Genomic DNA, 12,300 nt, shown 5'->3' with positions numbered 1-12,300 from the left:
ACTCGGGTGAGTGAACCCACAGGTACCATGAAACAACTGGTGCCACACTGAAACTTAAAACCACAAATGTCTTACTATAGGGGGATGAGGAGGGGGTCTTTTGCCTGCAAGTCCCTTGATTTGAAACCTTATTTCAGTGTTAAACCAATGTAATTTGCATTTCAGTAACATGGCAGATCCCATGTAGACTGATATCTTGTATATTGCTGAAGCTGTTCACTCTAATATCAGGCACTACTTGCTTAGTCACCCTTCATAATTCAGACATACTGTATCATGAACAACATGAGTAGGAATATTGTGAAATTCATTATGAATGACACTCCGTTAGCACAACAATGTAATGGTAAAATGTCTGTTTTGAGGTCTATCTCAGTCGCAGTAATGATGTTCCAAAACACTTCCATTTAATGTATATTTCAATGTTATTGTAATCATCAGTCAGTGGCTTGTTTACATATGCCTTGCTTCTACCCAGCACGAGACATACATTAAAATAGCTTTACAGATTTCTTGTTATATTTAAGTATTTAGTATGCCATTACAAGGACGACTCCTTCCCCCAATTCTACCGCCATCTCTTAACTGTTGCTGATATGGAGAGCAGGCATACCAACTTGAGATGATGCACTTGGGATCATATCAAAACAGTTCGTTTAGCATTTCAAATTGTGGCGACAGAAAATATAACGATACTTTTTGGGGGGAGAGTACATTCCACTCCTTCATGGCAGGAGAGGAGAGTGACAGTTAGAAACACCTGCTACAGGAAATGGTACAAGACAAGGGCAGGCCATCCTGTATCATCATATCACCATTTGGCCTGTCTGCATCACAAGCTCAAGACAACAAGAAACTAGTAAGAGGGGTGATTATCTAAGATAGACATGACCTTAGAGCCAGCCAGGTGGGGGTTTCCTGCATTTTAACACCATACATGTCTAGAAATATTATGCAGGTGAAGTCACGGAAAGTAATGAAAAATCAATCAATGAACTCTAATAAATCCCTGTAAATAATGATGCTCAAACTATTAAGCCAATAAAGTTAGTATAATGGTACAAAATGAAATCTTTGTGACAAGTATCTGTACTACTCTTGAAGATGTGAATTACACAAAAGTGCTCGGCCCTTTAATTATTCCATGAGTTTTTGTGTTGTATTATTTTTCCTTATACCACGATATTCTACATGCTCGGTACTTTATTTTGGTGTATAGTACATATCAATGAACACCATAATACAAGGAAAATGTGAATGGAAATCGAAATGTTACTTAACATTTTCCTATTTTTTCAACTTACACTTGAATAAAGTGGCTTAAATTTCAAGAATTTTCAATTTTTTATGGTTTCATACAATTTTTCAGACAATTTTACACTACAAGAGACCCCAGTACAATGAATAAAACAATTCCATGGCAGTGAAATGAGCTTGGAAAAAAAAATCAAAGATTATTTGACAAAAACCAAAGAGGCTGAGCGTAAATTTTCATGAACGTATGTGTCTCAGGCTCCGAGTTTGAGAGGGTTGAGATGAATCCATATCCCTGGAAAAAATCGCACATTTATGGAATTTTTCCAGGCATTGGAGGATGTTTCAGAGTCTAAACTGCAATTGGACAGACACAGAGCTGTATTAATTTATGTAAATTTTTTGTACGGGTACAGTATAGTAAATAAACAAATTATACTACTGTACTGTACAGGCAATGACCGGTATACGATGGGGTAGGAACCTCAAAAAGCCATCACTAAGTGATCGATCGTATCCAGTATCGATATTAGTAACTTATGGGGAAAATAGGTTCCGTTCCTGAGCTCCTGAAGAGCCCAAACAAGTTTTATATCCGGCTGCTATAAAGATTAAATAATGTTTAAATAACTCAACTAATTTATAAAAAATGTAAATAAAATATGATTTTTTTTTAAATAAAGATTTAAAAGTATTTTCAAATACCATTCATATATATGTGTACAGTGGTAAGTTGCGATCCCCCAATTGTACTACAGGTTGACAACCCTTTATCCGAAATTCCAAAAACCAAAAAGCTCTAAAAACAGAGGGGGTTTTTTTGTGGGCAAAACTTTTTTTTTTTTTTTTTTTTTTTTTTAAACAGGGATTAGCCCACCCGGGCATAGATCACTGACCCACATCGAGGCCTGGGGGGCGAAAATGTAATAGTAATAATAATTATAATAATTATTCATAGTAAATAAAAATTGTAATAAAAAATACACCAAAATAAAATAATAATAATAACAATAATAATAATAATAATAATAATAATTATAAAATATAATAATAAAATTAATAATAATAATAACAATAATACTGTCATAATAAAATAATAATAATAATAATAAAGAAATACATTACAAGAATGAAAAAAAGATAAAAAGTGAGAAACACGACCTAGACCTATGAATTGTTATTATTATTATTATAATTTTTATTATATTTTCGCCACCCAGGCCCCAATGTGGGTCAGTGACTTGTGGCAGGGTAGGCTATAAAAAAATAAAATAAATAAATAAATAAATATAAATAAATAAATAAATAAATTATCCATTCTGAAAACCGAAAAATTCCAAAATCCGAAATGCCTCTGGCCCCAAAGATTTCGGATAAGGGATTGTCAACCTGTACAAGTAATTTCGGGTAGACATATGGGATGCAATTTTCTTCGTTTTTTTCTTAACATTGTTACATGCACACCATCTTTCATTCAGAATGTGCCAAAAAAATATATACAGTACAGTATATTATATGATCAAAAACAAAGGGAATAAACATTTCTTAAGTTTGTGGGACTTATCACAGAGCAGGGTAGACATAAAGTACATTGTTGTTGTTTTTTTAGTGTTACCTGCACATACACTCTTTCATACAGAATGTAAAAAAAAAAAAAAAATAGTATAAGGAAAAAACATAGAGAATAAAAATTTCATACATCCCTGGAGTTAGTGTGGATCATGGGACCCGGTGGGGGTGGCATTGGGAAGTCAGCCAAGCTGTGAGATACTTTATTATTTTTCAACTTGCAATTTTGAGTAGATATACGTACATAATTTTATTCATTTTTTTTTACTCTGTATGTACACACAAAATCGTTCATAAAGAATGTGCCCCCCCCCCCCAAATATGTAATAAATATAAGGTAAAAAAAATTCATGACATAAAAATTTCTTAATGTCCCCAGAATTGTGGGAGAGGAAGGGGGAAGCAGGAGAGGGTGCAGGGTCAGTACCTCAGCCTCCCACCAAGCTGTGAGCTGCGTTATTGTTATTTTTCAACTCGAATTTTCGGGTAGATACAGGTATCACTCATGATACAAACATCCGTGATAAGAAAACTCGCTAATACGAATTTCATAAATTGACACCACTATTTCGAGATACAAAAGCTTCGCCCGTTTATACGAATTTGGGTCCGGGCAAAGTTTAAAATTTTGCGCGCTGGGAGTCAGCTGGCATGGCCATCTTGGGGAGAGATGTGCAGACATATTCTCGCTGACTGATCACACCCTCCCTCCCTCCCACTATTTGTTGTATGTGTGAAGTGATCTCTCTTTATCCATGTATGTATATTCATGCCAACTTTCGTTACTACTTTCGTTATGGCAACCAAGTGTTCTACTAAATCTTCGGCTACCCATACTAGACAAAGATGGAAGTAATTTAGCATCATGAACACGGTGATGGCCCTACCAAGATTGGGAAAGATCTTGGTCTGGCTGCTTCAACTGTGGCCACAATTTATAAACATGCTGACGAGATTAAGAAAGTAGCTGGAAACGTCACATAGATATGAGCAAGCAGGCTTACCCGTAGTCGTGACGCCATGATGGACAAAAGGGAGTATCTTCTCCAGCTGTGGATAGAAGACCAAACTTCATGTGGCACCCCCTTATCCACCCTCATCATCAAGAAGGGGTGGTTCAATTGCCTCTAGTATGGAGAGAGGCATCAGAGTCTACACTGAAATTGAACAACAGCTGAGGAGTATGGCAAGACAACCCACCATATCCTTCTTCTTCAGACCCATCACCACCTTTAAACCACTTCTTGTATCTTCAGCTTCCAGTCCTACACCTACCAGCATATTTTCTTCCTCTCCTTCCACCTCTGGCAGACAGCAGTGACAGCAGCAATGTAGTGGACAACCCTGATCCTGCTGAGCAAGGTCCTTACTCAGCCCACCCCTGATCACCCCGTTGTGGTGAGCCCAGACTGCCCTCCCAAAAGGTAATGTACCAAATTTATAAAAAATTTTCCTCATACAGCCACGGTGTGGAATGCTTTGCCTTTTTCTGAGCTTCCATCCTCATACAATCTGCCTCACTTCAAAGAACTGGTTTTCTGGCATCTTCATGGTGTAGATTAACATACAGTGATCCCTCGGTTAATGAACGCCTCGGTTAACGAATTACCTTCCATAAGAATCTTCAATTCGGTTAACGAACAAAAATTCGGTTAACAAAATTTTTACGAAATTATGTCAACATGTTTTCGCTTGCTCACCAGCTGGAATATTAGTCCACCAATACAGTAATCGGTTCTAGGGCTTAAATTCGTTCCCATTTGAGTAAATATCAAGGTTGTACTATTCAATAATTTTCCAAGTTTTATATTAAAATTTTTTAGTCATTTTAACACTTATTTAACATAATTGCAGTACAGGAAACTAGTTTTTGGTGCACCAATCAGCCACTTGACTCACCCACAAAGGTGTCAGTTTGTATCTCTGGTCAGTGGAAGTAACATCTTGCTTGTGGCTCTCTTGAGCATAAACTATTTTTACGTTTTTACAGTACAATTATTGGTCATTCTGAAATTTATTTTACATATTGACAATATATAGTGCAGTGCAGTGTTGATTTAAAGAAAATAATCTTGAATTACACCTTGTGAACTTAAAAATTTTATTGGTGAAATGACAGTATGAAGCATGGGGTGATTTCTCTTCCACCCCTACTTCCTTCTCTTCTCCCTTCTCCTCCAGCCCCACTTCTAATTCCCATCATCATCATCAACCAGGAGCCTTCTACATACACACCGCAAAGTAAGTGTACTTTACTGCATTCATTTTTACTTTGTGTGTAATTTTCGGTGAGCAGGAACCAATTACCCAAAATCCCATTGATACAATGGTTTCAGTTAACGAAATTTTCGGTTTACGAACGACCTTCTGGAACGAATTGTGTTCGTTAACCGAGGGACTACTGTACTCTTTCTCCCCTAGTTTTTACCTTCTGTATTTTTCACTCCCCAGGCCCCATTGTGGGTCGATGACCTATGCCCAGGTGGACTATTCCCCATATAAAAAAAAAAAATAATAATAATAATAATTTTATGTGATTGGTAGTATATTAGAGTACGGCAGTTGTTTACTATTTATCATTAGTTAGGTAAGTTTTGTTCTTTCTTGTGAACCGATTTCGTGTTTTGGGGGTATATGATATTGGGCTATTTTTATCATTGGGAAACTGAACACTTTTATTTTCCGGATACAATATTGGAAAGTTCCAAGGATCAAAGATTCAGGCCATCAGGGATATTACTGTATTATCAATAAGTGCTTGGACTACACAGAGGGAATAATGAGATATATCATCCTTCTTCCTGGCCAAAAAGTAGCCGTCTCTGGTCTTAAACCAAGTCTCATCCTTACGTAAGAGCTGAAGAGTCAGCCTAGGGTTCGTCCAAGTAAGATAAGATCCAAAGGAAGCCCATCTTACCCGATGCTAAAGACAACCATAAAAGAACTCAGTAATACCAACTCCAGTTCACTTTCTAGTATTGTACTGCACAGGTATAAATTATCCACGTCTTCAAATTTGGAAATCTCCAAACTCCAGCTATGTAAACTGGTAAAAAAAAAGAATTTGGCCTCAACTGATCATTGTTTAAACCAGCTAGCTGTTAGAGTTTCATTATATTTCTCCAATTTTACTGACTAAAGCTGTACCCCTATCTTACCTATAGTGTCCAATAAACGATAAAAAGATGTCTAAAGTTTCCCAAGTGCTACATAAGGGGAAGTATACCTAATCTCTATAGTAATGTATATAAAGAGAAGCTATCCAGAGAATGACTTGCTTCAAGTGAGGAGACTGCTGGACTTTGGCTTGATGCTGAAAAATCCAAGGTGAGTAAGTGAGGGTTACCAGGCACAATCTGTCGTAATGCAAAGACTTGTTAAGCTCTCAGCCTTGACTAGTTTACCCTTCCCAACCCATCTCTGAGGAATAAGGTTGTAACTAGAGGGTTGCACTTATTATTTAACCCTTTGCGAACGGGGATTACAACATGCAGCTACAGATATTTTGACTGCAACTAATGCAGAATATGTTCATTAAGGGTTAATTAAGTGCCAGCTGTCAATTTTAAGATTTAGTCTGGGTTGCAATCCATATGAGTTGATGGCTATCAGGATGGCTACCAGGCACGAGTGTTCCTAGCCCAATATAAGACAAAAATTTGTACAATATTTAACTTTTATCAACCTATAATAGCTCACTGACTTTTCATAATCCTAGTTTCTGAACACAAGTCAATAGAGAACTTCTGCACACTGAGCCACAAAGCATTAAACTTGCAGATACATAACTGTATTTAACATTTGTTCATACTGAATAGCTCATTGATTTGTCAAGACTCATACTTTCAGAAACATTTTTGGTAAGCTTTACATACACTCTGTCAATACCCTATCAACAAATAGGTACAGTATATTAATCGGCATCACTTACCCATCAAAGTCCTTGTGTCAAAGCAAAGGGACTGATTTTTCCACTGATAGAATGTTACATTTCTTCCAATGATATTTTATTATTTTTTGGCCATAAACACTCTGTAGCATCACTTAATGGAAGAGAAGATGAGGATGGAAATCTAAGTGTGAGATACATTTATACAGTAACTCCATAATTGTCCCTTCAATGAATGCTGTTTTCCCCTTTTTCCTGTCTTAGACTGTTTTCCGTGCTTGTGAATTTGTCCTACTACTGTACCTTCCCATCTTTGTATGTATTCCTTAAGAAGCCTTTTCCTCCCACACCACATTGTTTCTGCATTGCCAAGAAACAGCAATCATCGCACTTACAATGGAATTTAGCCAACAATACAGAATTATGCAGCAAATATATATATACTGTACTGTATATCAATGTAGCTCTGAAGCAAGAAGATGGTCAGAGACGGAAGTGTTTGGAAAATATACATAAACCCCACTTTCATTTACAGTCATCTAATAACACACATCAATTTCTTCATCTGTGCACGACTCAATCTCATCTTCTGTACCTATCTCAAACTCATCATCTGTTCCAATCTCAATCTCATCATCCGTTGCAATCTCAACCTCATCACCCGTGTCCTCAAATTCATCATCTGCATCTTCTTCTTCCCTCATCTTATTACCTCTCTTTTCATTTTCTAACTCATTATCTATGTCCCCTTGATAAACCTGAATTGCATAATCATCCTCTTCCTCGAGACAACATTCTACTTTCACTTTAAAATCAGTGTCTCTGGTGTTCATGCTTGCTCTCCTCTTTCTGAGGCTTCTTGGTAATGTCATCCACCCTTCATTTTCACTGCTATCTGTTTCCGGCATCTTGCCTTCTTTCACGTTGCTACCATTATCTTGTTCCGAGAAATGTTCCAAGAAATGGCTTGCCAGGTGATCATATAACCCACGTTCATCTGTAAAACTTAGTGAGCAATCGCTACATTCAAGGAGTTTGTCTTTGTCATCATTATTACTATATGTGGTATTGAAAAGCTCATTAAGAGATCTACAATGCACAGGTGGTACACAGAGATGAATTCTGATATGTTTCCAAAACTCTAGTCTGTCAGGGTAAGAGCTATTATTACATAAGGAACAGTAAAATATATCTTCATTCTTGTTATATTTGGCTGTCAACAACTTTTCAATATGGCTATTTCGTTTTCTAGTGTGATCTGCATATTTCTTATCTAATTTACAGTTACATATCCAGCACTGATTCCTAAGGTTAATCATATTCAGTAAGTCTCGTGGCACAAGGGCATCCCACATGCCAAGTACACTGTAATGATTAGAAATATGTTTACATAAACACCAGGGGCTCTTGAAAACTGTGCCACATACAGTACAAGTTAGAGGTTCTCTGACAATTCTTGTAAGCATGAATTTGTGTGAGGACAAGACATGTTTTATACCTCCCTCCACATTTCTGAATCTTTTTGAGCAACGTATACATTTTAAAAGTTCACTTTTGGCCCCTGGCTCCTCATTAGCTACTTCAAACTTTCTCGATACATTAGTGAATTGTGACTCAATTTTTCCTTTCTGTGTGTTCTCAACAGCTATTGTATGAGTGACAGATTTCAGGCTACCATTATCATGACTCTCACTCATTAATTTCAAATCTTCCATAAGTTCACTGCTTTCAGTTTTCCATTTTCCATCTACCTGAACAAAAGGCAAAAGGAAATGAGTTGCCATATGTTTGTTTAACATGGATTTTTCTTCAAATTTATGGAGGCATTCACTACACTCATGAATTCCTTTCTTAAAATATTTGGAATTACTGGGAGATTCTGTTGATGCTTGTAGTCCCACTTGTCTACCCCTTTTGGGAAATTTATACATGTGGAGCATTATATGTTTCCAAAAGACATATCTGTTGGAGCAAGAATAATCACACAATGAACAATGGAATGTTTCTTCTGTTTCTAAATCTTCTAATTTACTTGACAAAGCCTTTTCAATATGATTGTTTCGCTTATTGATATGTCTTGAGGCTTTTCTGCCAAGCATGTTCTTGCATATCCAACAGTATCTTCGGTCCTGTGTTTGTTCTAATAAGTTCTTGGGGACAAGGTCATCCCACATGTTGAGATCACTGTAGTGCTTTAATATATGAGTGCATAATACCATTGGTTTCATAAATGTCTTATCACATATGTGACATGCATGCGTCTCAGACATCATTTGTTTTAAAACTACTTTATGAGCCATCACAATATGATTTAATCCATCCTCCTTCTTTTCAAACCTTTTTTGGCAACGTTTACACTTATGGGGATAAGAAGTAGAATCAGACACCTTTTCAGCTAAGATATTTTCATTCACGTGTTTGTCTTGTTCCTCACTGTCCTTACCGTGTGCTGTTCTATTATTTCCTTCACCCAATTTACAATCATTATTACTATTTCCAGTTTTCAATTGCAGCCGATTCTCTTTTACATCTGACTGAAGAAGGTGCGTACCCAAATGTCCTAAAAGTTCAGATTTTTTCTTGAATTTCATTGGACATTTGGCACATTTAAAACGCTTTCCTCCTTCAGCATTTTTAAATGATGACTTAGAAAGGTGAACTTTGATGTGATTCCAAAATGCATACCTACATGGAAATGATTCTTCACATACAGAGCAATGGAACACTTCTCCTTCTTTTGATGCCAATTCCACACTTGCTTGACTCGACAAAAGCTTCTCAATTGTTTTATCTCGTGTGGTAACATGATACCTATGATATTTCATGCCTGCAGTTTTACAAATCCAACAGTTCATCCTAATATTCTCCATATCTAAATCTGCAGGCACAATGGCATCCCACAATCCAAGTTCACCATAATGTTTTAAAATGTGTTTACAGTATGATAAACTTGACACAAAAGTCTTGCTACAAATATGGCAAACCTGAGGTTCCTTGGTCATAATTGACAATAATGTTTTATGTTGACCTAATACATGATCAACACCAACTTCAGAGTTATCAAAAGTATTAGAACAAAATTTGCATTTGTGTAAAATGCCTCCAGATTCTGATACACTTTTCTCCAAATGGTTGCCTGCATCCAGATTTTTGTTTTGTGAATTTATCAAGTTCTCTTGATTATCAGGATTTTCCAATATTTTTTCTTGTAAACTAGTACTTGTACTCACATTTTCATGTTGGTCAGTGACCTCACTAAGTGACTGTTTATCCCTTTCATCAGAGACTTTGATTGGTGTACCTGCATTTGTTTCTGCACCTAACTCTGTTTTTGATGGTAAAGGTTTTACTTGGTCTGTTGGTGGATTACTTTCCTTCTCTTCTGTTTGCCAGGATCCACAATCTTTGTTATGAGTTAGAAAAGTATTAGTTGAGTAAAATTTTCTATCACAAAACTTACAAGATATGACTTTTCTGTCTTCAGGAACCTCTTTGCATTCCTCTTGATGCTTTCCATATGTTCCTCTTGGATACTCCATTCTACAATATCGACACACATTTTTTGAGTCATCCCTATTATGTACATTTAAGTGATGGACAGATTGTTCCTCCCGGGTATCAAATAAAGCTAAACAATAAAAGTTGCAACGTAGTTTATCTCTGTGAGCTTTAATCTGGTGCTGAAAGACTTTCCTACTACTGGTCTTTGTTATATTACATTCTGGACACTCTGGTCTTTTCATGTGTTTCAGCTTCTTGTGGTTACGTAGAGCTGTGTTAGTTGTAAATGCTGATGAACAATGATTACAAGGTATGAGGGTCCTCAGTCGTCGTTGTGATGTTCCTTTCTTTTTATGGTATGGTGCAAGTTTACTTGGAAACTTACTAGTATCCCTCACAGTAATATCTGTCTCCCGTGGATCTTCTTCAATAATTACATCCTGTAGGCATGTTGACGATAAAGAGTTTGTCTTTTGAATTAAAATTGAACTTTCACTAGTAGTTGAAACTGAATCTCCCTCTTTGGCTTGTACATCACTCAAGTGAGGCCCTGAATGTATAGGGGCAGGTACAACTAACTTGTTAGTCTGGGGGGTTGAGATAGTAATGCTATCATTTGATAATAAGTTTTGAAGGACTGAGTCTATAGAATCTTTGGGTGTCATAGTTTGGCCACCCTCTTCTTGTACATTATGTGTTGAGGAAGAAACGTTTCCTTCACACAGTAACGGTTTAATGTCTGTAATGAGATTATCATCACTTATCTTATCACTGGATACCCCAAGGTGCTGAGCAATGTGTATCTTTAACTGGTACTTGTTTCTGGCTCCCTTATTACATAGACGGCAAATCAGCTGCATTTTATCGGGGGAGTTAAATTTCTGATCTTGAGGACCGACTAATTTGTTGGTTTCATTCTTTCCATGGTCAGTATTAATATTCCCCCCCTTTTTACTGTGCTCTTTAAAAATGTGTTCTCTCCAAACATCCTCCGAGGTAAAGTCAGTTGAACATTGTCTACATTCATAGAGCTTGTGAATTTTCCGCTTGTGGATTCTGTGAGATATGGGACTAACAAAGAGCTCATGACAAATATTACATCTCAATTTTAACTTATCATTTTGATGGGAGATAATATGCAACTTGAATCTCTCCTTATCCTTGGTCTTAAAGTCACACTTCTGACAATGCTGTAACAGCTTGTGCGACTTTACATGTTCCAAATATGCTGGAGTTTTGTTAAATGTCTTACCACACTCTTCACATACCTTCAATACCCTTACACCATGTAAATCCTCGTTAACCATCTCTTGAGTAGGATGTAGATTTTGTTGCAAGGGAACAGGTTCTACAGTTGGGGAACTGAGGAAGTTTTGTAGCCCGAAGGACATCGTGCTGTTAGGAGCCGTACCTGTAGGGACAACTAACTGTCAAAAATAACTATCAAAGGGCAAAATAATCCTTTAGTCCCTTCATGTACAGTATCAGTAGTTTTCAAAGAAATAGTAACATCTCTGACATAGTTTATACTGTAATTCCAAAAAGAGTTATCATAAATACATGAAGGAAAAGTATGGTAAAAGTGATTCATTGTCCATTTTTCCTAACCATGGTATCCTATTACCCTCCCATAATTTCTTGGGAAGCCTCCCAAAAGTTCTTTCACACAGTACTGTACAGGGGAGTAGTTGCATAAATATCAATACAGGTATCCCTCACTATATGAACATTGGCTCTATGTATATTCGCTTACAGTATATGAATACTGTACAGTATTTTATGACTCTTTCTTACTACAGTATACAAAAGCTATTCTTGCTTATATGAATGATGGATGGTCCTTACTCAGCCCAAATTTATATTTTATTATTTTTCTAATGCGTTAGGTGCTAAATTGCAGTAGTTAGGTACAAAATTATGGTAGCTGGGTACTGTAGAAATTTATAGTAGTTAAGTATTTTTTTTTTGTTCATGAAACAATTTCACTTTTTTAGGTACAATATCGGAGTTTACTTGTTGTGTGGCACTAAATTACAGTACAATAATTAGGTACAGGTACTAACTTACTGTGTAGTAGTTAGGTAGGT

General features: G+C 36.5%; 1 protein-coding gene across 1 annotated transcript; it reads right to left on the bottom strand.

Annotated features, from left to right (window-relative positions):
- Window positions 1-7,251: 7,251 nt before the first annotated feature.
- Window positions 7,252-11,604, bottom strand: LOC121867128 (zinc finger protein Xfin-like). Its single transcript, XM_042366884.1, has one exon. The coding sequence runs from the start codon at window positions 11,602-11,604 to the stop codon at window positions 7,252-7,254; it is 4,353 nt and encodes a 1,450-aa protein (XP_042222818.1).
- Between the last annotated feature and the right edge of the window lie 696 nt (window positions 11,605-12,300).

The sequence above is a fragment of the Homarus americanus genome, unplaced genomic scaffold, assembly GCF_018991925.1.
Source record: "Homarus americanus isolate GMGI-L3 unplaced genomic scaffold, GMGI_Hamer_2.0 scaffold6317, whole genome shotgun sequence".
Taxonomy (NCBI): domain Eukaryota; kingdom Metazoa; phylum Arthropoda; class Malacostraca; order Decapoda; family Nephropidae; genus Homarus; species Homarus americanus.
This window is presented reverse-complemented; position numbering and strand designations above follow the sequence as displayed.

Coding starts and splice junctions, on each gene's coding strand:
- LOC121867128 (XM_042366884.1), bottom strand. CDS start 11,604: ATGTCCTTCGGGCTACAAAACTTCCTCAGTTCCCCAACTGTAGAACCT.